The 25638-nt window shown below is 45.6% G+C and overlaps 1 protein-coding gene across 3 annotated transcripts in view; it reads right to left on the bottom strand.

Moving 5' to 3' along the window:
- Positions 1–25638, bottom strand: part of Eftud2 (elongation factor Tu GTP binding domain containing 2) — a 42585-nt gene that overhangs the window by 12328 nt on the left and 4619 nt on the right. The window contains exons 1-12 of one of the 3 annotated variants that reach the window (XM_038327418.2): positions 17561–17580; positions 17314–17479; positions 16430–16508; positions 15101–15176; positions 14544–14609; positions 13776–13811; positions 12549–12639; positions 12033–12115; positions 10105–10271; positions 6827–6951; positions 2403–2466; positions 1996–2086 (exon numbers count right to left, since the gene is read on the bottom strand). In XM_038327418.2, the coding sequence (XP_038183346.1) occupies positions 1996–2086; positions 2403–2466; positions 6827–6951; positions 10105–10271; positions 12033–12115; positions 12549–12639; positions 13776–13811; positions 14544–14609; positions 15101–15176; positions 16430–16508; positions 17314–17479 (1044 nt within the window). In that variant the 5' untranslated portion in view covers positions 17561–17580. Of the gene's footprint in view, positions 1–1995; positions 2087–2402; positions 2467–6826; positions 6952–10104; positions 10272–12032; positions 12116–12548; positions 12640–13775; positions 13812–14543; positions 14610–15100; positions 15177–16429; positions 16509–17313; positions 17480–17560; positions 17581–25638 lie in introns of those variants that run through there. The other 2 variants (XM_038327415.2, XM_038327417.2) reach the window with 2 other exon arrangements.

The following is a 25638-nucleotide window of genomic DNA, read 5'->3' as shown; positions in this document are numbered from 1 at the left end:
CAACCACTCTCTAAAAAACAAACAGGCTGGGCAGTGGTGGTGGCAGACGCCTTTAACCCTGGCACTCAGGAGACAGAGGCAGGCGGATCTCTTTGAGTTCAGGCTGGCCTGGTCTACAGAGTTCCAGAACAGCAGGGCTACACAGAGAAACCCTGTCTCAAAAAAACCAAAACCAAACTAAACAAAAACAAAACTAAAACCAAACAAATAAACAAAACAACAGGCATTCTTTTAGTGACTGCAAAACACTTCATTTTATGAGACATGCCATGATTTACTTAATCAGGCTTTCAATGATATAAACATTTAGCTTATTTCTAAGTTTTTTCCTTTCCATGCAGTTATAGATAATGCTATAATAAACACCTTTCTTAGCTGAATGTAGGGGCTTACTCCTTTAATCCTACACTCAGGAGGCAGAGATAAGCTGATTCCTGTGAGTTCCAGGCCAGCCATGGCTATATAATGAGACCCTGTCTCAAAACAAACAAACAATCTTTGGAGACAGTTTCACGTAGCCTAGGCTGGCCTAGAATGAACTCTGTAGCTTAATCTTTCTGCTACCATTTTTCCTAAGTGCTAGAATTACAGGGGTGTGCTAGCACACTTGGCTGAAACATTTCAGGAGTATTATAGTATTTCCTATCTAAAATGTGATTTATGTGCATGTCTATGTGCACCACATGCCTGCAGGGCCCACAAGAGGACATCAGACCCCTCTAGAACTAAAGTTAAGAGCAGCTGTGAACCTGTGGACGTGGGTGTTTAACTGAACTCAGGTCCTCAGTAAGAGCAGTAAGTATTCTTAACTGCTGAACCACCCCCCTCCAGGCCCCTTGTTTTTTAGGGGCAGGGCTTCAAGGTGTCACAGCTAGCCTCAAATTCACTAAGTAGGTAGGATGACCATGAACAGACGCTCTGATCCTATGTATCTACTTCCCAACTGGTGGGATTATAGGTATATGCCCCCACACCTAGTTTATGCGGTGCTAAGAATTAAAGCCTAGACTTTGTATCTAACAGGCAAGCACTCTATTGCACTGAGCTACACTCCAAGACTCCTAAACTTCTTTAAAATCTTTTATTTCTTTTACACGTATGTACAAATGCACTGAACATTACGTATGTGGTGTACCATATGCATGCAGATGCCCATGGAGGTCAGAAGAGGGTACCATATGCCCTGGAAATGGAACTACAGATGTTTGTGAGCAGCGCAACATGGGTGTTGGGAAGTGAACTCAAGATCAACAAGTGCACTTTAACCATTAAGTCATTTTTTCAGCTTTCTCAGAGGTTTTGAAGTTGTTTTTTTTTTTTTTTTTTTTTTGGGGGGGGGGGGTCTCTAACCCTGGCTGTTCTGAAACTTCCTATTAGATAAGGCTGGCCTTGAACTCAGAGATCTGTCTACCTTTGCCTCCTGAGTGCTAGGAACAAAGGTGTGTGACACTGCTCAAATGGGTTTGTTTTTTTGTGGCAGAGTTTCTCTATGTAGCTCTGGCTGTCCTGAATTTGCTCCATAGACCAGACTGGCCTCAAACTCAAAGAGATCCACCTGCCTCTACCTCTTGAGTGCTCAAAGGTTATTACTAAACAGCTGATAATGGGGCTGGGAGATGGGTAAAGAGTATGCTGTGCAGGCACAAGGACCAGAGCGGGGATCAATACCCACCTATAGAGCTGGACATGCCTGCATAGATGTCTAATCCCAGCACTGAGGAAATGTGGAGACTTGCTGGCCAAGCAGGTAGTCAACTGGTGAGCTCCAGATTAAACCGTCTCATTAAAAACGAGGTCAGGGCTAAAGAGGAAGCCACCTGATACCAACCTCTGGCCTACACACATGTATGCACATGTATGCATAAGCATATGCAGCTGCTCATGAACACGCATTCCATACAAACACCCTGACACCCTCCCAACACAAAATAAAAACAAAGAAGTGACAACCTAGCAGACTTAAGGCAGACCTGAAGCAGGTGGCCCATCACTCACCTGTGCAAGGATCTTATAAAGGGGCTCCAAGATAAACTCCACAAAGCTCCTCTGAGAGCTGCTGGTTGGAGCCTTTTTTGTGAACTTTCTCCTAAAGAGAAAAAGAAGTGTGAGTGACCAAGGAGGAAGAATGTGACTTATCCCAAGGGTACATAGCCTAAATTCTAAATATGAGTAGAAGCCAAGCAGAGGGAAGACTCTAGGTGATCACAGTTTCTAAATGGATTCCTGAGAGGACGCACAGCTACGTCTGACCTGGCCTCGAAGACCTGCGAGGTAAGGGTGGGGCTCTCCCTCCACTAAGCTCACGAGGACAAGCAGTCCAAGTTGCAGAGATGGCAGTTCATGCATAAGATAAAAGCAGATCATCACCAGTCCACACAAGTAATGCCCCACATGATACTTACGTTTTGGGATTGAAGTAGATGTCACCCCAGAGTCTTTTAGCAAATTCCTGATAATTAATGTCACCTATAGAGGAAGCCACACAATTATAATTTTCCTAGGACAGGGTAGTTCAAAATTCTGTTTTAGGTGATACAAGTTGTGAAAGCACCTTCCTCCCAAGGTCTAGACACTTCCTTCTAATTAGACAGCCAGACACTGAGACACAGAGGACAGGACTGGCTCAAAGAGACAAGGCCTTAGCAGAGGCAGGAGAACCCAGGCATCTCCCAAGTACAAGGGTCCTGGGCCTAGGCAGAGGACCAAGCTATGAACAGGGGCATGGCCTGTGTCCTTAGGAGGGACATCGATATCCCATCTGCAGTGACATCCATCCTTTCTGAAACCCATGTGGACCATCTTCTAGCTGCAGGGTCATCACAAGGTGCCACTGAGTGGACCCCTAACCCCCAGGAGTTACCCAACCTGGGGAGTAAACACTGAAGCCATTCTTTTTTTCTGAACAAAGCGTCTCACTATGTAGCTCTGTCTGGCGTGGAACTCACACATAGATCTGCCTAGCCTTACCTCGTCAGTATACCCTATTGGCATGCGACACCACAACTACCTGTCTCATCTTTTACTAATTAGTATTTTCAGTTTAAATGCAATGTGAAATTTGATCAGACTGAACCAAGCAGCCATGGCTTTTAAAATTCATTCTCTTCTGACCCGGGGAGGGGAATACTACGTAGTGACAGAGCACGTGCTTAGCATGTATGGGCCCCTAATTAGGGCTCAATCCCCAGTTTCACAAAACAACAAAATCCTCCTCTGAGCAGAGAGCTCCTGAAGCTGCATTCAATTGGAGCAGAGAATGCCACCTAACTCCTACATAGTCTTACTTGAAGGCAGGCTGTCTCCTTACCGCAGACAGCAAAGGAAATGCACCCTCCTTTCCCAAAGCCACACTTCCTCTCCAGACTTTTCTCTCATTGCAGCTACTGCTGCATGACACAGAAGGGCCAAACCCATTTCTCCTTCTACCAGTTATAAAGTTCTCCTTCCTGCTCTTTAGACACTGCATTTTTCATTTTAACTTTTAAAAAGGGGTCTCATGTAGCCCATGTTGGCTTGAACTAACGATGTAGCCAAGAATGACCTGAACTTTGGATCCTACTGCCTCTACTTCCCAAGTGCTGAAATTATACGTGTGTACCACCATGCCCGTTTTACTGAGGATCAAATCCAGGCTTCCTGCATGCTATATACTCTGCCGACTGAGTCCCATCCCTGCCTCTTCTTTCCTACTTTACCACTTACCAAACCTTTCCTGACCCTGTGAACTGTTCCCCCAGCCATGCCCTTTACAGCTGTTCTTACAGTGTTGTATAACTGCCACTGGACTGAACTTGGAGTGCAGAGGACTAAACCTAGGGCCTCATGCTTGCTAGGCAAGTGGTCTACCACTAAACTACCCTCTCAACTTCAACAGCTTCTTAAATAGTTGCCAGAAGACTATGTATTGTAATGAAGGTTTGTAATTTTTTTCAAGAGACTGAGGCAGGAGGATTCCAAGTTCAAGGCCTTAGGATACCTACTAAGACCCAGTCTCCAAAATGGATAAAACCTTCAACACCTGCAATAAAGGACCTACTACTTCAAAGTTTAATAAATGTTTAATTAAAGAGTGAGCAGAAAGCTCTCCCTCTCCTTTCCAATCTTGGAGAACAATAATCCCCTTCACAACCCTGCCTCTGAGTGTTGACAAGATACTCAAACAGGCAGTGCTTCCTGAACACCCTTCTTTCAATAGTTCTGCAAGCACCACCAGTCTTTAATAGCTCCTAAATGCCAATGGAAGCAAGTACCTGGAATCTCAAACCCTCCTCCATTAGGCCCCAATATTATTTGTCTGTTCTTGCTATGTAAGCACTCTATCAGTGACATATATACTCAAACTTGTGTGTGTTTGTTTTGTTTTGTTGAGAAAAGGACTTATGTTACTTAGACTGACCTTGAACTCACAATCCTTGCCTTCCTTGGTTGCTGGGATGGCAGGTATGTGTGCAGTACCACACCTGAAAATGGTCTTCCAGCCGTTTCTAATAGGCCTTTTCTCCTTGGTGGCACAGTGCACCGTCACCTGCACAGGCCAAGAACGATGATGCCTGTCTTCACAGGCCCTCTTCCAATCCTGTAAGCCTGGAAGTACTTGGCTCTCTACTGTATCTGTCAAGCCCTACCATCTTCCTCTAGCCTGTCCTGCTGGAAGGTCACAGGAACTGTCCTCCCCTCCTTCCTTCAGCTGTACCTGACAATAAGGGTGTCTGTCTGTCTGTTTATCTGTCTGTCTGTCTTACACAGAGAAACCCTGTCTTGGAAAAAAGAAATTTTACCATCTTAGCCAGCCATGGTGAGGTAGAAGTTTAAGGCCAGCCTGAGAAACATGTTGAGTTCCAGGTCAACTTGGGATACAGAGTGAAACTCTCAAAAAGACAAAAGCATAAGAAAACTGAAGCAAGTCTACCTTATGAGTCAGGAAACCTTTGATTTTGCTTTTCATGCTGCTACAAAGGACACTGAGGAACACACAGATTCCTCTTGGACCTCTGCTCATGTTAGTTTTATGCACTGTCCCTCTACCCATTCAGCCATCCACTATTTATTATGTAGGTGCTGGAGATAAAGCCCAAAGCTGCCTGCACACTAAGTGCATGCTACCTCGGGCTCCACTCTCAGTCCCTCCACCCATAGTTTACAACTGCAAAACAACTAGAACCAATGCTTCAGTGATGTGTGGAAATGCAGGTGTCTAGATGTAATATCTTTTTAAAAAACAGATTTACTTTTTTATTTTTATGTGTACGAGTGTCTGCAAGTATAAATAAATAATAAATAAATAAAAATATATAAAAATAAATACAAAAGTAAATCTCACAGAGATCCACCTGCTTATACCTCCTGAGTGCTAGGATTAAAGGTGTGTGCCACCAGCGCCCAGTTAGTTTTTTGTTTTTCGAGACAGGGTTTCTCTGTAGGTTTGGACCCTGTCCTGGAACTAGCTCTGTAGACCAGGCTGGCCTCGAACTCACAGAGATCCACCTGCCTAGGTCTCCCGAGTGCTGGGATTAAAGACATGCACCACCACCGCCCAGCTAGAGTTTTGGTTTTTAAATTAGTTTTTGTGGATTTTTTTCCTTTAATTTTTTTTAAAGATTTATTTACTTTATTTATGAATGCTCTATCTGCATGTACACCTTTACCTCAGAAGAGGGCATCAAATCCCACTATAGATGGTTGTGAGCCATCGTGTGGTTGCTGGGAATTGAACTTAGGCCCTTTGGAAGAGCAGCCAGTGCTTTTAACCACTGAGACATATCTCCAGCCCCATCTATCTGTTTTGAGAACTCTCATATGGCCTGTCTCCTCAGCTCTAAAATCAGAGTAACAATAACCCTCTAGAGAAACCTCACATTGACATACGGGACTCTTGAGGCCGGTAAAGGCTGACTGCAAATCCAATGAGTTCTCAACGAGGCCTATCACACCTATCACGTTTACGTGTGACTAGAGATGGGTGGAAAAACAGCAAGGAGCACTAACGGTGCAAGTCTGTTCACCCTGGAAAAGGACTGAAAGTACTTTATGGGCAAAAATCCTACAAACCTCGAGGAGGTCTCATTCTAGGAGGGATTTTTATTTCTAAAATGAGCTCTCTTTTTTAGACAGGTTATCCCTGTGTAGCCCTGGCTGGCCTCAAATGCAGAGATCTGCCTGCTTCTCCTGAGTGCTGGGATTAAAGACTGGCACCACCACATCTGGCTTCTTCCTAATTACTCAAAAATTGTTGTTGTTATTTAGACAGGGTAGAAAGATGGCTCAGTTGCACAGAGATCACTGGTCTTGCAGAAGACTTGGGTTGAATTACCAGCCCCCACATAAGACATCTCACACCCACCTGTATTCCAGTTCCAAGGGATCCCACATCCTGCTCTAACCTACACCTACACAATCTTAAAAGGAAGCTGGAGAGATGGCCCAGAAGTTGAGAACACTTGTTGATCTTCCAGAGAATCCAGGTTGGTATCCAGCACCCACATGGCAACTCACAACCATCTGTAACTCCAGTCCCACAAGGTCCCAACACTTTTTCTGGCCTTTGTGGGCACTGCATGTGCACAATGCACATGCATATATTTAGGGGCACACACACAAACTCACACCAAAAATAAAATTCTTTATCTTAAAAAAATATTGTCTAGAAATAACTTAGCCTGAAGAAAGGATTTGAGGCCAAAAGGAGGCCCAAATGGGACAATAACAAATGATAAAGTAATCCCCCCAACTCCCATCCCAGCACAGGGCTATGACAGGAAGCCAGTTTCTGAGCCATTCTGCAAGAAGGACTGGGGAAGCTGGCGAGACGGCAGCAGGCAGAGCTTACCAAAGGTGTCAGCATAGATCTTGGCAAAGGAGCCCAGTGTGAAGCAGATGCTGTACTGGGAGCTGGAGAAGCAGACGTTGCCCAGGAGCGGGGAAAGGATCAGGTTCTCGTCGGTGGAATACATGCTGAAACAGAGACTGCTGTGAGCCAGCGCCACTGCGAGGCAGCCCCGACCAGACTGCTGCATCACTGACATCCACCAAGAGGAAGGGCAGCAGCTCCCATCCCAGTCTTCATTCTCTAGCCTGGGAGGTGCTGGCCTAGGATTCTTAGATTGGCCAAAAGCCTGGTCAAGAACATGAATGATGGAGTCCCTCACTGTCTCAGTAAAAAGCTGATGTCCCAGAGCTGGGACATTCTGCAGTCTTAAAAAAGCTAACCACAGGGGCTGGAGAGATGGCTCAATGGTTAAGAGCATTGCCTGCTCTTCCAAAGGTACTGAGTTCAATTCCTGGCATCCATATGGTGGCTCACAACCATCTGTAATGGGGTCTGGTGCCCTCTTCTGGCCTGCAGACATACACACAGACAGAATATAGAATGCATAATAAATAAATAAATAAATAAATAAATAAATAATTTTAAAAAGCTAACCACACAGGACAGACAAGGGAAATCTGAAGGATAAAGACCTCAGAACACAAATGAATCTAATGTGATCAGAGAGAGAGATTTAGGAGACATCTTAATTTAGGAGACATCTCAATTCCAATACAAATGGGCATATACAGGGATGGGTCATGCTTGCCTAGCACATGCAAGACCCTGGGTTTGAGCCCCAGCACCACATAAACTAATATTAGCCAATACTTGGGGGAGGGGGAGATCAGAAGTTCAAGGTCATCCCTGTCTCTACAGGAGGTTCCAGGCTAGCCTGAAGCATTTAAGAGGCCCTTTCTAGGGTGGAGGTGTACAGGTGAGGACAGGACACATAAACACCACTGGGAAGAGAGAGAGAGCAGCGCTGCTCCTCCCCGTCACCGTCTTCATTCTGTTTGGCCTCCTGTTGCTCAAACTCCTGTTGACTCTTTCATTTCACTGCTTCGTAGAATGCAGAGCCCAGGCCCTGTACACAGCAGATAAGAGCTCCAGGATGGAGCTACACCCCAGCCCAAACTTTTCAAACAACTTGAGAGCCATTCGGAAAGCCAGGAGAAGGAGGTGCAGACCTGTAATCCCAGCATTTGGGAGGTTCAGGCAGGAGGCTCAGAGACCCAAGGAGTAAGATGGCCTGTGTCAGGGTTCTCCAGACTCATCCAGTACCATACCCCACAGCAACACTGCTAACAAGGGCCTCAAAGCAACTCAGATGTGTAACTCTATGCCACCTCCCATACTTACTGATGTGGGCCTCGATCTCCCAGAACACACAGCAAAGCTTCTTCATCTACTCGGCCCACGTTAACATTAAGACAAGTACAGCCAATATCACTCAGCAGCAGATGCCATATGGCAAGGGAGCTAGACCAACTAGCTACTTCATTTAACATGCCAATAGGCAATTTTTCTTCATTTACTCACTTAGTTTTTTCTTAAAAATTTATCGACTCATTTATTAGTTGCATGGGTGTACAGCATGTATGTGTGGGGTGAGTGTGGAGGTCAGAGAACACATTTATGACATTTGCTCTCTCCTTCCAACTCTGTGGGGTCTGGGGACTGAATATAGATAGTTAGGCTTGTGCAAGTCCTTTATCTTCTCAGCCATCTTATTAAGTCCTCTTTTTGTTTTTTGAGATAGTATTTCACTCTGTAGCCCTGACTGACCTCAAACTCATAGCAATTCTCCTGCCTCAGCCTCCTGAGTGCCAGGATTATAGGTGTGAAGCATTATGCCCAACTTATTTCTTTTTGGAAGTCGCTTGCTTAATTAATTTATTTTGTGTAGGTGGGTGTGCACACCCACAGAGACCAGAGGAAGACAGTGAGTGCCATTCTCTATCATTCTCCACTTTGATTGTTGAGCCAGGGTTTCTCACTGAACCTGGAGCTCATCAACTGGCCAGACTGGCTGGCTATGTGGCTGCTTTGCCTCCACCTGGCAGTGCTAGACCCCAGGTGTGAGGTACCACCCTAGCTGGTCCCAAGGACGTTAAGGATCTGAACTCAGGTCTTCATGAAGCAAGAACTTTACTCACTGAGCCATCTCCCCCGCCCAAATCTGAGCTTTTGAGATAAGGTCCCTCGATGTTACTCAGGCCGAACTAGAACTTGCTGTGTACACCAAGCTAGTTTCAAACTTCTAATCCACCTGCCTTGGCCTCCCAAGGGCTGGCACCATAGGCATATGTCACCACACTGCACCTGATTTTTTCTTCTTCTTCTTCTTTCTTTTTTAATAGAAGCAAAGTGAGCTTTGGGCTGGAGAAATGGCTCAGCAGGCAGAGCAGCACGTTGCTCTTGCACAAGACCTAGGTTCAGTTCCCAGCACTCACATGGAAACTTACAACTCCCTGTAACTCTAGCTTTTAGGAATCTACGCCTTCCAACCTCTGTAGGCATCAAACACACATGCAGGCTAAACACTCAGATACCTAAAATAACAAACAAATGAATAATAAACGTTAGTGACCTGTGTAACCTGCCGTGGTGACGTTAGTGACCTGTGTAACCTGCCGTGGTGACGTTAGTGACCTGTTGAACCTGCCGTGGTGACGTTAGTGACCTGTGTAACCTGCCGTGGTGACGTTAGTGACCTGTGTAACCTGCCGTGGTGACGTTAGTGACCTGTGTAACCTGCCGTGGTGACGTTAGTGACCTGTGTAACCTGCCGTGGTGACGTTAGTGACCTGTTGAACCTGCCGTGGTGACGTTAGTGACCTGTGTAACCTGCCGTGGTGACGTGTGTGGTAAGAGTGAGACTGCTGTCGGCTACGGGCAGCGCGCGCCTTTAACCCCAGCACTCGGGAGGCAGAGGCAGGCGGACCTCAGTGAATTCAAGGCCAGCCTGGTCTACAAAGCGAGTTCCAGGACAGCCAGGAATGTTACACAGAGAAACCCTCTCTTGAAAAAACAAATAATAAAAAAAAAAAGGTGAAACTGCTTTAGATTCTATTGACTACAAAACCGGGGCTGTGTTAATACTACATGACTGGTTCAGACACGGAGCTGTTGAAGTTAGGCTTGGAGGCAGTTCTGAAGAGACCCACATGACCTGTTAGAACTAACAGGCCCACATGACAACACACACCAAAAAGTAAGTGACTCCCAGAAGTCTTAAAGGGTAAAATTAAGATTTATGAAACCCAGACAGGAAATCCACTCCCAGGAGACTATACCTTATTAATCCATTGACCTCATCCACAATGTGTCGAAGTTTGTAATAAGCATCTGTTGGAGGCAGTTTCAGCTCCAAGATCAGCCGGTCGATTTTGTTGATACAGACGGTGACTGCTAGCCTCTCCTGCACTGCGTGCTTGATCAGACGCTCTGTATTCAGCATCACCTGAGGAACACAGGGCACACCGTCTACAGCAGAGCCAAAACGGATTGGTACAAGGGGGTAAATTGCCTGGGGGTGAAGGATCGGCTGGAAGCATCACCCCCAGGGCAGATGCAGGAATGTTAAGAGGGTACCCACCCAGCAGGTCTGAGAAGCAAGTAAAAACAATAGCAGTGCTGGAACATGGATGTTGTGATATCCTTTTTCCTTCCCACCCCTTTCTGTGATCCTAAGGATTAAACGCAGAGCTTTGTACATTTGGGGAATGCTGCCTCTGAGCTACACCCCTCCCTGTTTTAGTCTATTCTCAGACAGGGTGTCACTACACTGCTCAAGCTAGTTTCAAAATTTGCCGTCTTCCTGCCTTGACCTCTAGAGTAGTTAGGATGACAGGAATGTGCCACCATGCCTGGATGAACAAGCCTTTTTTTTTTTTTTTTTTTTTTTTGACAAGGCCTTGCTCTGTGTTCTCAGCCTGCCCCAAACTTGCAGCAGTCCTCATACTTCCCGGGAGCTGTGATCACAGACACACAAAGCTACAGCTGGAACATGGAACCTTTCCAACACCTGTGTGCAGAAGAGTGGCAGATGTGTGGGTGGGTGGGCATTACTAGCTGTGTGCAGTGATGGGCCTGGAGGTGAAGCACCACAGCAGCAAGGAGCACCCCAGGTCTTTTCAATAGTGGTCTCCACTACATAGGAAGCCACGGCTTGTTGAAGAAATGTCTGGTTTAGGACTGGGGCAAGGAAAGTGTGTAAGAAAATAAGTAAGTACTCAAAACATGATGAGGTGGGTCAGGAGGATGAAAAGCCAGTTACAAGGAACTCTTGATAGCCAAAGATGAGTCAACCAGATGATCAAGATACATGAGGATATGCTGGGTATAGTAGCACACACCTTTAATCCCAACATTTAAGAGGTAGAGGCAGGCAGATCTTTGTGAGTTCAAAGCTACCCTGGGCTAGACAGTGAGTCCTAGGACAACCTGGGCTACACAGTGAGATTTCTTCTTCTTGAGACAGGGTTTCTCTGTGCAGCTCCAGTGGTGCTGGAACTCACTCTGTAGACATAGCCTTGAATTTAGAGATCCGCCTGCTTCGGCCTCTCGAGTGCTAGGATTAAAGACACATGACACCCAAGCCTGGCTCTTTTTAACTTTTAAAATTATATTTATTTATTTTTATGTGTGTAGGCGTGTTCATGTAATAGCATGGTATGGAGGTCAGAGGTCAACTTTTGGAAGCTTGTTCTCTGCTTCTACCACATGTGAGTTCAGGACTGAACTCATGTCACCAGGAGAAACTGAGCCACTTTGCAAGCCAAGTAAGATCTCACCTCATTACAAAACAAAAAAAGGAAAGAAAACAATCTGTAAATACTTTTATACAGCATGGGAGAAGACACGTGAGAGAGAGTGTTCTGGTACAGAGAGAAATCATAAATAGATGAGAGCGAGTTCCTTGTACAATGCTTGATTGCGTTTGAACTGTTAAATAAGGTGTCTCTGGCTCCCTCTGCTGGTAGCACACTAGTGACCATAGGAATAAAGTTAACGGCATTACCTAATTTTTTGGTTTAGAAACATACAATTCCAACTCCAATCTCACTTTGAACATCACTTGCTTCCCTAAATTCAGAGCAAACCTGAGCCCTAACCACATGGGCTTTTATGTTCCCTGGTTCCCAGCTCACATGGCACTTTGAGTAATGTGTAGGAGGCACAGTAACTGGGGACTAGCTTCTAAGAGGCCACACTAACTTACCCCCTCAGCAGCATCAATGAAAAGGACCACTCCATCCGAGATTCGCAAGCCAGCTGTGACCTCATCAGAAAAATTCACATGTCCTGAAAACCGAATATCCAGCCATTACTTGGTAGCATGAGGCAGCTAACCCGTGGGATGACCTGGGGAGCACTGCCAAGTCTGCAAACCCAGTACTCCTCTTCCTGCCCACAGCAATCTGCAGCGCATAAATTTCTCCCAGTAGAGTCCCACCCTGGGATGATTACAATAATATTAAGAAGGCAGTTATAGGGGCTGGAGAGATGGCTCAGTGGTTAAGAGCAGTGACTGCTCTTCCAGAGGTCCTGAGTTCAATTCCCAGCAACCATAATATGGTGGTTCACAACCACTGGTAATAAGATCTGGTGCCAACTCCTATCTGCAGGGACATATGCATGCAGACCATTGTATACATAATAAATAAATAAATTTTAAAAAAAAGAAGGCAGTTATAGTATTCCAAAGTACTCAGAAAATAATCAAGGGCTGTCCCACCTGGTGTGTCCATGATGTTGAAGAGGTAAGATTTCCCTTTGGTATCTGGCAGCACCACCGTCACAGGAGTGCTCTTGATGCCAACACCTCTCTGAAATTAAGACAGTGGTCACGACTTCTTTCCGTACAGTGACATTCGTCAGCTCGGGGGGGGAGGGGGACAGTGTGTGTGTGTGTGTGTGTGTGTGTGTGTGTGTGTGTGTGAACTGCTGACTGATTACACTGATGTGTAATTCTTTTCAATTTAGGCCTCTACGTGGCAAGATCTTGTAGATGAAACACACACACTCTTTTCTTTTTGAATAGTCCTAGGGATCAACTCAGAGCCTTGTGCATGCTAAGCAAGAATTTTACCACAGAATTACATCTCTAACACCAAAGACAATTTCCTTTTGGGGGAGGGAGTATTAGAAATTGAACACAGGGGTCTTCTCACTTGCTGGCTGAGCGATATCCTCATCTCTAAATTTTTATTTTGAGACAGAGTCTCACCAAGTTGTTCAGGTTGGCCTCATTCTCGTTCTGTCACCCCAGTAAGCTATGAACTTTTTTTTTTTTTTTTGAGACAAGGTCTCACTATGTAGCTCTCAGGAGGGTCTGGAAGAGATCCACCCATTCGTCTCTGCCTCCCAAGTGTTGAGATTAAAATCATGCACCACTACACTCAGCTGACTTTGAATTTCTGATGGGCATGCCTCAGCACAGTAAGAATGTTATTATGATGGCTTATTCTGTGCACACTGCCCTAAATTCCTTTAGTAACCCTGTGTATGTATGTGAGCCTTCCATGTAGTTCTTGAGGGGAAAGGGGGACAGACAATAAAGGAGGGGGAAGAGAAGAGTGACAGGGGAGAAAGATCCAGACAGAAAGATAAAAGAATCACAAGCCGTCCACAGAAAATCCCCCCCACCCGAAGGAGATGCACATAGTAGGCATCTTACAGAGTCCAGATGTTGTAAAGATCATCTGAGTGTCACCTCTCAGTATTTGTCTTATTAGGTAAAATTAAGTCCACTCAAGGCCTGGAAGGCTCCCTACCCGAGCTCCAGCCTGCCTTCCCACTTCTCACTATGCAATCAATGACCGAGGGCAGCAAACATGTAGGGCAAGGCTAAATGGGAATGCCATGGCAAAGCCCCCCCTGCCACTGCACCCCTCCCATTCGCTACAAAACTATGGCTGGTGGGCCTGTGCATGCAAAATCTAATTTCCCAAGACACACTTACCTCTTGCTCTGTGAAGAGGATGTCAGTGTAGCACAGCTGGAAAAAAATTCAGTGATGTTACCACCTGAATTCAGACTTCTCTCCTGTATGCACACCATCATCATTAATCACCTTCCCTCACCTCCTCCCAACTCAAGGGGGTCTTCCCAGGAGGAAACTACACTGAGGACAGGAGGGTGTTTCCACAGCAATTCCAGAGAATGAGACCAGTGTCCCCACCCCCAGATGGAGAAAGTTCCTGCATGCGTGGAAAAGGTTGAGTGTACAGGAGTGGGGTGGGTGAACAGTCATTGAAGACCACGCCATGGCTAGAGAGCTAAGCTGTATACACTACACTGGATCTTAAAGAGGAGTAAAGGAGACACGTGCCAGCCTTCAAGTCTCACATGTCTCGACAGTCAATCTGGCAGAGTCTGAATGTTTATTGCACCGAGACTAGCTGCCACTGCTGGCCTTGTTCACAGGCATTTAAATTTACCACGAAAACAACAAGGCTCAATTGTATGATATTTATAGAACAGGCTATTAATAAAACAACAGGAAAGAGGAGACTGTAAAAGTCAGAATACATTACTGAGGAGGGATCCCAAATGCAGAACAGATCATCTAAAATTACTGCAGGTTAATATTCTCTATGCTCCTGAGAAAGCTGAAATTACTTGCTTTCACCTATTAATAAAGTACAATCCCACAGCAGCAGTCTGCAGACAGCACTGATTTGAGTGCTGGGTGAAGACAGGGAAGGAGCGAGGCCCAAGTTATACTCACATCTTGGTCATAGCGCTTTCTGATTTCCGGATGCGTCTGCTCTATTAAACAATCTACAAAACACGTCTGAAAGAGAAGAGATGAGTAAGACCTGCCAATTACAGAGGAAAATCTGTGCCCTTTCCCCAAGCTCCCAATACACACCATGTAATTCAGGCGTGAAGAGAGAAAGAGGGAAAACGAGGAGGATTATGGGACAGCAAAGGATTAACACAGAAGCCACAAGATTATTTTTCAATGAAAGATGAAATCTTTCATAGAAAGACCTCCCTCAGGAAATAAAAGGTTATAAAAATCAGAGTAAGGCTCAATTTCCCCTTTTCTGTCCAGATGTAAACAGACCACTCAGGTATGTAAGTGGTCAGGAACAGAGTTCAGAAATGCTGGGATTTCACAACAGTTCCATAAGAGCATGCAGGAGTGTTGTCTTGTCCTCCCAACCACCCACCCACCTAGCCTCAGGACTTCAAACTGGAATCTCTGTGACTCCAAGGGCTCAGAATATGAGCAGGTTCAAAGAGAAATCCTGTTCCAAGGGAAGCAGAACAGTCTCTCACCTTGCCGTGGTGGAGATGGCCGCAAAGGGTCACGTTTCGGATGAGCTCTGAGTTGTCCATCAGATCTGCTAAGAAACTGGAAGGGGAAAGGCAAAGAGATGAGGAACTATGACAAAGCTCCCCAAGACGATGGCACAGAGGATTTTCAGAAATTTCCAGCCAGGAACAACTGTCAGCCCAGCTGCAGAAGGAGGCAGAGCATCTGGATCTACAGAGCCCTGGCTGCGGTGCCCATGACATAACACAACCCAGAAACAGACCGGTGCCCTCTAGATGAAAGGGCACGTGCATGCGTCACAGAGTACATGGGGAGACTAGAGGACAGCTTGTAGGAACTGGGTCTCTCCTGCCATGCAAGTCTCAGGAATCAACTCAGATTGACACCTGTCTCCCCCTGGCCATCATGCTCACCCTCACAGGGATTTCAACAATAAAATGACTGGAAAAGAAAAGGTTGAATTAAGAAGTGGCAGGCATGGTGGATCACACCTGTAGTCTCAGTGCTTAGGTGGTGGAGGCAGCCGAATCAAGACCAGCCTAGGATGCATGTGACCTGGGACAGGGGAGGATGAGAAGAATGCAAAGATCAGCTGAGCATGGTGGTATAGGTTTATAATCTCAACACCTAGTAGGTGGAGGCAGGGGGAGCAGGAATTTAATGTCATCCTTGGCTATCTAGTGAATTTTTTTCTTAAAAAGCCAAAAAAACAAAAATCAGGCTGGGCAGTAGCAGCACACACCTTTAATCCCAGTACTCAAGAGGCAGAGGGAGCCCGACCTCTGAGTTTGAGGCCAGCCTGGTCTACAGAGTGAGTTCTAAAAACAAAAAACACCCCCTCAAAAAAACAAAAACAAAAAAACTCCACCACCATTGAGAGAGAGAGAAAGAGAGAGAGAGACAGAGACAGAGACAGAGACAGACAGACAGACAGACAGACAGACAGACAGACAGAGAGAGGAGACAACAAAAAAAGGTTATCAGCAGGGGCTTCCTGAAGCCATTTTTCAGCTGCTGATCACAGCTCTGGTGATCTCAACACTGATAACTGTAACACCTCATTGGTCTCAAAGGCTGGCACCCAGGACTATCCTGAGATGGAGGTTGTGCTGGGACAGAGGCAGAGGAAAAAGCTGACATCTAGATGAGAGCAGGGAGAGAAGACTGAACTTAAATATCCCAGCAGCCATGTTCTGGCAGATCATAAAAAAAAAAAAACAAAAAAACTGCTGTTGTAATTCTCTGGCTCCTTCAATCATAAACCACCTTTTCCTGCCTTAAGAAAAGATGGCTGCAGCATTTCTTTGGAGAACTGAGACCTTATAACTTACTCCATCTCATACACCGTGACAGGTAATGTCTGCTCCATCAGCGTGAATTTCTTGGTTTTCACTGGCTTTATAATGGGCTCTAGGAGAAAAAAGAAAAAGTAGTGACACGTAGTTAGGAATAAACCAAAAATACAGCGCTCGATTCTGCTGGACTGGGCTTTAGAGTCTATGATATATAACATCAATTTGTTTTATTCTCATGGATCTGTCACTCAGGTTGACAGCTGGGGATGCTATTTCAGCATGAGACAGTGAAGAGACATGAACTGCATGAGCTTATTTGGTGTGGTATGGAGAAACAACAGACACAAAAACCCCAAATCTCTTTACATTTTAAAATGGAATCGCTTTCCAGAACCACTACTCAGAGTTGGACAACTGCACCACTGAGGACTGCTGAGAAGGGCACGGGAGACATCGGACCGAAGAGAGAACTCAGCAGTGTTTAAGCCCCAAGAAGTAGGTAAAGCACTAACTCCTTTAAAACTATGTATATTTTTAATTATCTTATTTCATGTGTGTGAGTGTTTTGCCTGTGTATGTTTGTACACCATGTGTATGCCTAGTGCCCTCAGAGGTAAAAAAAAAAAAGGGCACTGGATTTTCTGTGAAAAATGGTTTTGAGCTGTCATGTGGGTGCTTGGAATTGAGCCTGAGTTCTCTGCAAGAACAGTCAGTGCTCTTAACCACCGAGCCTTCGCCACAGGTCAAAAGTACAAACTCTTCGTTTACTAACAAGCTAAGAGTTTCGCTAAATATTAAAACAAAGTTAATTGAATCTTAATCCATAAACAATACCGGAAATTAAAGAAAAAAAATTGCCCAATTCATTCACGTAACTTTGAAGATTCACTGACAGCTAGGCAGGTTTCCTCCAGCCATACCTGTGAGAGGCTGGGTGTCTTCCTCCTGAACTATGGTCTCCACCTCAGGGCCGTACACCTCCTCGGCGGTGGGGTAGTACTTCTTGTCCTCGTGCAGCACCACCTCCATCCCAGGGTGGTCGTCATCGTGCTCCCCCACGTCATCCTCGTCCTCATCATCATCCATCTAGAGGCGAGAGAGAGGGAGGACAGAACGGTACCTTTTCCTGCTTGACAGCCCTTCTGCAGAAGAGTGGACCTTCTGTACCTTCCTTTAAGTTCTGTGTGGTGAGGAGGGCCCCCACTCCCTGGAAGACCCTCCACTCGAGGGACACTGGGGGCCTTGGCTATGGCAGCTCAGCTGCACCAAACCTGCCCCTCTCCTAATGGGATCATGGGATCACTGGTCACGGTGGATTGAGATTAAGAAAAATCAATCAAACAAACAAAAAACACCCCACTTTCTCCAAGGCACACATTAAGAGTCAGAGGTAGAAATCAGGAACAAACCTCTATCTTTACATTTTTCACTTAGATTAACAAAATTGGCTTTGGAAAATGATCATGGTTACAAATGATAACAGATGTGAAATAACAGATGTCAAGAATGTGAAAGCTGAGGCAGGAAAACAGTGCCACTGCTCTGGAAAGCTCTTCAAAATGGTCAACACAGTATGGAATACAACCAAGCAATTCTAGTCCTAAACAGTGTCCTAGTTAGGGCTTCTATTTTGTTGTTGTGGTTTGAGACAGGATTTCTCAGTGTAGCCCAGGCTGTCCTGGAACTCACTCTGTAGACCAGGCTGGCCTCAAGCTCAGAGATCCACCAGCCTCTGCCTCCTCAGTGCTGGGATTAAAGGTGTGCACCACCATCCATAGGGTTTCTATTGCTGTGATAAAACACCATGACCATCTCGGAGAGAAAAGGGTTTAATTCTGCTAATACTTCCAAATCATAGTACATTTGAGGGAAGTCAGGGTAGGAACATGGAGGCAGGAGCTGAAAAGAACTCACAGAGGAATGGAATGCTACTTACTGGCTTGCTCCGTCTGTTTTCTTATAGTACCTAGGATCACCAGCCCAGGGGTGGCATTACCCACAGTGAGCTGGATCCTTCCTCATCAGTCAATCCAGAAAATGCAACACATGCTTACCACATAGATCTGCCTATGTCTGCCTCCCAAGTGCTGGGATAAAAGGCATATGCCACCACTTCCTGGCGAGGTTTACTCTTTTAAGAGGACTCTAGCTTGTCAAGTTGACATAAAACTAGCTGGTATTAAGTATAAACCTCAAATACACAAAATTACAGATACACAAAGACTTCTAAATAATTATCCTGGTACTATTATTCATAGTAGCAAAAACAAAACCAAAACTAGAAACCCAAAAGAAGACCAATTTATGACTGGGTAGTGAAATATACTGTTTTCATATGAACAATATTGGCAATAAAAAGAAAGAAATGCACATATCACCTGTGTACATAAAGCTACAACACAGATGAACTCTAAAACATGATGCAAAGCGAAGGCAACTGGCATAAAAGTCTTCAAGGTGTATCATCTCATTTACATGCAAATACAAAGGGAAAGAAAACAGGGCTCAGAGAAGGCAAGGGTTAGCAGGTGTAGTTTCTCCCTGGGATGATGACAATGTTCTAAAGTTGATAATGATGATGGCTGTATGACTTTGTGAATATCCTAAAAAACAATTAAGTGTTTAACAATTGATTGGCCCCAAATGTAAGTCCTTACGTATCAACTCTTGGTTATGAGCAATACTGAGCAAAACTATTCTTCATTAGCTAAAAGGGTCTTGGGGTGGGGGTAGGAGAACATTTTATTTAGTTGAAACAGCAATGAAAAGACTTGAGTTAAGCACATGTGGAGACTCTAAGGGTTAGCCAGGAATCCAACATATTTAGGAGTAAAGGGAACAATGGGACAATAAACTGAAGCCACAGAGAAGGACCTTCCAGATTATTTAAGTAATCTGACCCCCCAACCTCTCGTGTGCGCGCACGTGTGTGTGTGTGTGTGTGTGTGTGTGTGTGTGTGTGTGTGTGTGTAGGCTGGCAAAGTGCTGTCTTTCTCTCACTGTGACCTGGGGCCTGTGGATTAGCTGAAACTGGATGACCACCCAGTCCTAGCCCCGGGGATCCACCTGTGTCTGCCTCCCCAACAGTGGGACTATTAGATCACACTACCACAACTGGCATTTTTGTGGGTTCTGGGAACTGATTTTATGCCATTATGCTTATGCGGCAACTGAGAAATTGTCCTCAGCACTGACTTCACTTTTTTCAGAATAATGGTTTTCAACTAGGTAATCCGCAGGAGCAGTTATAGCTCAGTGCTTTGGGCTCAAATTTCAGCACTGTGTGTGATGGGGGAGGATTGGATGACTTGTTCTGTTTCCCACCCTGAGAACATGCAGAATGGAATGTTGGTTAGGAGCCTACTGCAAGAATTTAGTAAAGACAGTCCTTGCACACAGCAGCTGTGAAGGTGGTTTAAGAGGTTGAATCCTAGAAATACTGTGTAGAACCAAGTACTTTCTAATAAATGAAAGTATGCATATGAGGGGAGAGGCCTCTGACATGAGCAACAGAGCACGGAACTGTTTTTACAGGGATGAGGAAGAATTTAAGAGCAGTATGGCAGAGATGCTACATTTGAGACCCTCCACCAGACACCAAGGAGGGAAGGCAAGACAGATACAGGACACATAACGCTGAGGCACAAGACAAAGGTCTTTGAAGACAGAAACCCAAGAGTTTGTGGACACAGAAGTCACTTGACAGCCCAGATACGATGACTGGTACAGCGTATGGGGGTGGAGGAGAGGTAGAAAGATGGAACTCTAGCCGAGGCGGGGGCGGCGCATGCCTTTAGTCCCAGCACTGGGGAGGCAGAGGCAGGCCAATCTCTGAGAATTCAAGGTCAGTCGGTTCTACAGAGTAAGTTCCAAGATAGCCAGAGCTACACAGAGAAACCCTGTTCAAAGAACAAACAAAAAAAAAGATGAAACTCTAGGCATGCTGGCATCTGGAGGCCTGGGTGCTAAGGAGCCAGCAGTAAAGACTAAGAATGGTCACAAGGTAAAAGCCAGGGGCCTCTCTGGAAAACAAGGGAATGATCAGCTCACCGGATCCTGCCGGCAGGTCAAGTGAGACTCTGAGGCTGGCAGGCCAGGTCACTGGTGACTCCAACTAGGGCAGTGTCCAGGGAGTAGGAGTAGGTTTGAGAGCAAATGGAAGGCGTGGACACCTGCATTTAGGGAAGCAAAGAAATAGAGGATACCTGCAGGGGCATGGAGTCAGAGCTCTGGGGTGATACTAAAAATGGAACCCAAGTCCTCATATAACTAGACAAATGCTTTTTTTTAAATTGAGACAAGATCTCACTAAGCTGTCCAGATCACTCTCCAGACCACCCATCTAGTCCTTAGAGGACCACTGTGGGTGTGAAGCACAGGAGGTGGCCAGAGAGTTGAAGGGAAGGCCTTGCATAGAAATCAGGGTGTAAGAGCCACATGAGGTGGTGCACATCTGAACTCCAGGAGAGGCCAAGGCTAGCAGATGTGAGTTCACGGCCAGCCTGGTCCTACAGCAAGTTCTAAGACAGCCAGGGTTACACAATGAGACCCTGTATCAAAAGAAAAGAAAACCGAGAGCAAGGGATGGCATGGTCAAAGCAAAATGCTGGCATTCTTCCTTCAGTGAGCAGAGGGCTGAAGGCCTGAAACCAGCCAGGGGCTCACCACAGAGCTCCCAGCATGCATGTGAAGATGTGGGGTTGGGCCACTGCTTGAATGTGAGGGAAGGCCCAGGAGTGCTGCTTGTCAGCAGACAGGAGGGAATGCTCAAAGGATGCTCATTAGCTTCGCTTTAGGTCTGTCTGAGCTGCTGCATGATGCAGGTGGAGACATTAGAGGAGCTGAAGTTACTACAGAAAAGCCCACGGTTACATTCCTAACGCACTCAGCCGTATGTGGCAGAAGACTGGCTTAGCTATTTTGAAGCCACCATCAGGAGGATATGTTTGGCTACTGAAAGAGCTGATGTAATCTCAGGCCGCTTTAGCAGAAGTAGAACATACAGATGGCAGGAGGTAACCAGGCAGCCCACCACTGGAGGTATTTGCATTCTTTTTTAAAAAACTGGTTGACATTTTGGGATTTGTGTGAAGGAAAACAGACGCCCACCACAGTATCTACCCACCTCACTGTGTGCGATGCCTTCCGCTCTGTTCTTGTGGGTGAACTGTTTGTTTTCAGTCAACTAAGCCCCATCCCCAATCCCTCCTCACCACTTGAGACCTTCACCCAGCACTCCTCCCTCCCTGTCTTGCACCATTAGTTCTCCCTCCCTGGTGGGTCATCCAGTAAGTGTGCCTTAAACCTTCACTCCGGGTATGATGGTACACACCTTTAACCCCAGTACTTAGGAGGCAAATTCACAGGATCTCTGCGAGTTTGAGGCCAGTCTGGTCTATGGTCAGAATTACATAATGGAGAAATCATGCCTCACCCCCCCACCACCAACAAACCTCACAAACAAAAACCCTCTGCTTGCCATCTCAGCTACTCTGGAAGCTGAGGAAGTAAGTTTAGTGCCGGCTGACCGGCTCCCTGCAGACCCTTCTCACTGTACCCTTCCCTGAAGAATGAGCAACCTTCTTACAAACTCTTATGCATTAGAGCTCCAAATAGGTTGTTTTGGTTTAGCTTTTGTTTTTCTGAGACAGGGTTTCTCTGTGTTTCTCTGGCTGTCCTGGAACCCACTCTGTAGACCAGGCTGGCCTCAAACTCAGAGTCTTGCCTGTCTCAGCCTCCAAGTGCTGGGATTAAAGATGTGCACCCAGTTTTCTTTTGTTTTTCTAAGAAAGAGTTTCACTCTGGAGTTCAAGCTGGCCTTGAGCTTGTGATCTTCCTGCTTTTCTTCCTTTTTAAAAAAGATTTATTTATTAACTGTACAGTGGTTTGCCTGCCTGTGGGCCAGAAGGAGGAACCAGATCTCATTACAGATGGTTGTGAGCCACCATGTGGTTGCTGGTAATTGAACTCAGGTCCTTTGGAAGAGCAAGCAGTGCTCTTAACCTCTGAGCCATCTCTCCAGCCCAATCTTCCTGCTTTTCAACTGCTAGGATTACAGGAATGTGCTACCATGTCCAACAAGCCCCAAAATCCTATGCACATCTCCACTAGCCAAATCACATGTATCCCTATAATCCCAGAACCTGAGAGACCAAGGCACAAGAATCACGAGTTCACTGCCATCCTGGGCTACTTAATGACTTCTAAGCCAGGTTGGACTACAGTGTGAGACCCTGTCTCATATAAAAAAGAAAAAAAAAGATCACAAAAACCTTGTTGTCTCGGCACAGCAGTATACACCTAAAATAGCACCTGGAAGAGGGATCATTAGTTCAAGACCAGATTGGCTGCATAGTGAATTCCAGGGTACTCTTATCTAACTCTTACATAAATAGCAAGTGCCCGCTCCCCTCTACCCCCCCCAAAGGAAAGTATTTAAAAAATAGCTGGTGTAAACCTCAGTAGAACACTTGCATACCAAATACAAGGCCTTGGGTTGAGTGCTGCACACTAGGGAGAGGTCGGCATCATCAGATGCTGGTCTGCTACAGGGAGAACTCCCAAATGCTCCACTAATCACAAAGCGGGGACACAGCACGAAATGGAACACAACACCATGTACTCAAGTTTAAACATATGCACAAAGTATAGACTACGCATTTAGCAACTCCCACCAACAGAACCAAACACCCATTATTAGAATGCCTACTATGGCGGCAGTGTGGGAGTAAGACTGATTAACAAATTAACTAAACAAGAGCAGAGACTTACACAGCAAAGACACCGAGGAGCTCAGGAAAAGCATTCATATGCCCCCCCCCATTCACTTTCTTATTATGATTTATATTTATTTTATGTGCACTAGTATCTTGCCCACATGCATGTCTATGTGAGGTGTACAGATCCCCTGGAACTGTAGCTACAGATAGTTATGAGCTGCCAAGTGGGTGCTGAGAATTGAACCCAGATTCTCTGGAAGAAGCGGTGTTCCTAACTCTCCATTTCTCTTCTTTGCATTTGTTAGCAGGTTTATGGAGCTGTAACCCACCATCTTAAACACAGTTCAGTGTTTTTTGTCTACCTGAACAACTCCACTTTATCCCTGAAAGGAACTCTGTCCTCCTGAGTTCTTGCCTTCCAATCTGAGCACCCTCTGGTCACCCTTTGTTTCTATAGCTGCGCCCCCATTCTCCGGGTCCACATGGAAGACTGCTTCCTTAGATGCATCTCTTGGTCCCCAGGTCAGGAATGCCTCCTCACAGACTCTTACTATGGTACTGAATGTGCATCACCTAAGCGGCACCTGTCTCCTCCTGTCTCCTCCTGTCTCCTATGGTAAATACTTCTGTACTTCATCTCCTCCTGGAAGGCAAAGCTGCAGCCCACTCTCTTTGCATCCTGAATCTTTGCAAAGAGCTCTGCAAACACTACTGAATGAAACACTGGGCGTTACGTCGTCTGGACTCCTTTTGCTGCGATCACTTTGAATTCTGACTCTGTTATCTAATGTGTCAGCTTTAATGTGCTGTGGAAGTTGATGAGCTCCAGTCTCTACCTGCATGCAAGTTAATGACAGAAAGGTTGGAAAGGACAGAACAAAGCAGAGAGGTCTTTGTGTGACAAGATAGGAGGCTATCCCGGGCTAAGTGGCCAGCCAGTCTAGACTAACCTCCCAGTAAGAAAACTTGTCTCAAAGGAGGTGGACAACATTCCTGAAAATGACACCAGAGGTTGTCCCCAGGCCTCCACACTAGCACACAGGGGCACCTGCACACATAGGACCATTCACTCTACATATGCATATAAAATCATTTAAAAAGGAAAAATGGTATTTGCCGCCCTTGCAGAGGACTTGAGTTTGGTTCCCAGGATCCACAAAGCAACTCACAACTGCCTGTAACTCTAGTTCCAGGGGAACCAACGCACCCTTCTATTCTCTGTGAGCCCTAGGGACTACATGCCTGCAAAATACTCACACACATTAATAAATAAATCTAAATCTTAAAAAGAAGTTCATAAGGCATGAGTAAATTCAAATGTCTAGTAAAGCATGTGACTAGCAAATTTGAGGTCACGGGTCCCATCCCTTGTACCACATTTAAAAACACTTACATATATGATTTCCATAGCATATTCCTGACCTGTATCTCAACTTAGCAACAAAGCATGAGAACACCATTTTTACAAAACCCTTATCTGTTTGTTTTTTTTTGTTTTTTTTTTTTTAATTTATGTGCTTGGAGCTGGGTGGTGGCACACACCTTTAATCCCAGCACTCGGGAGCCAAAGGCAGGCGGATCTCTTGAGTTTGAGGCCAGGCTGGACTACAAAGCAAGTTCCAGGACAGCCAGGGCTACACAGAAAAATTCTATAACAAAAAACCAAAAATATTAATAAATAAATAAAAATTTTAAGAGCTTAAAAATAAATAAGTACATGTATGTGCTTGAGTGTTCTGTCTGTTTGTAATCTATGCACCATGTGCCGCCCTTGAGTGTTGTCTATAGTCTGTGCACCGTGTGCCGCCCTTGAGTGTTCTGTCTGTCTGTAGTCTGTGCACCATGTGCCGCCCTTGAGTCTTCTGTCTGTCTGTAGTCTGTGCACCATGTGCCGCCCTTGAGTCTTCTGTCTGTCTGTAGTCTGTGCACCATGTGCCGCCCTTGAGTCTTCTGTCTGTCTGTAGTCTGTGCACCATGTGTCGCCCTTGAGTCTTCTGTCTGTCTGTAGTCTGTGCACCGTGTGCCGCCCTTGCAGAAGTGTTATCAGAGGTCAGAAGAGGGTGTCGGATCCCCAAGAACTAGAGTCATAGATGGTTTGTGAGCTGTCATGTGGGAGCTGCGATGCAAACTTGAGTCCTTGGCAAGAAGAGCCAATGCTCCTAATCTGAGTTATCTCTTCAGCCTCCCAGGTTGTATTCAATGGTCATCTATATTAAAAACTACTTTTTATTTTTAAAAAATTACTTTATTGGGGCCAGGTGGTGGTGGTACACGCCTTTAATCCCAGTACTAAAGAGGCAGAGGCAGGCAGATGAGTTTGAGGCCAGCCTGGTCTAAAGAGTAAGTTCTAGGACCGCTAGAGATACACAGTGAAACTTTGTTTCAGAAACCAAAAGAAGGTTATTTTTATTTATTTGGTGGTTGTGACTTACCCACTGTGTGCTAGGAACTGAACCCAAGTTCTCTGGAAGGGCAGCCAGTGCTCCTAACTGCTGAGCCATCTCTCCAGCCCCTAAAATTACTTTC

This window comes from Arvicola amphibius, chromosome 4 (assembly GCF_903992535.2).
Source record: "Arvicola amphibius chromosome 4, mArvAmp1.2, whole genome shotgun sequence".
Taxonomy (NCBI): domain Eukaryota; kingdom Metazoa; phylum Chordata; class Mammalia; order Rodentia; family Cricetidae; genus Arvicola; species Arvicola amphibius.
Note: the sequence above shows the minus strand (reverse complement) of the source record. Positions and strands in the feature narration are given on the sequence as shown.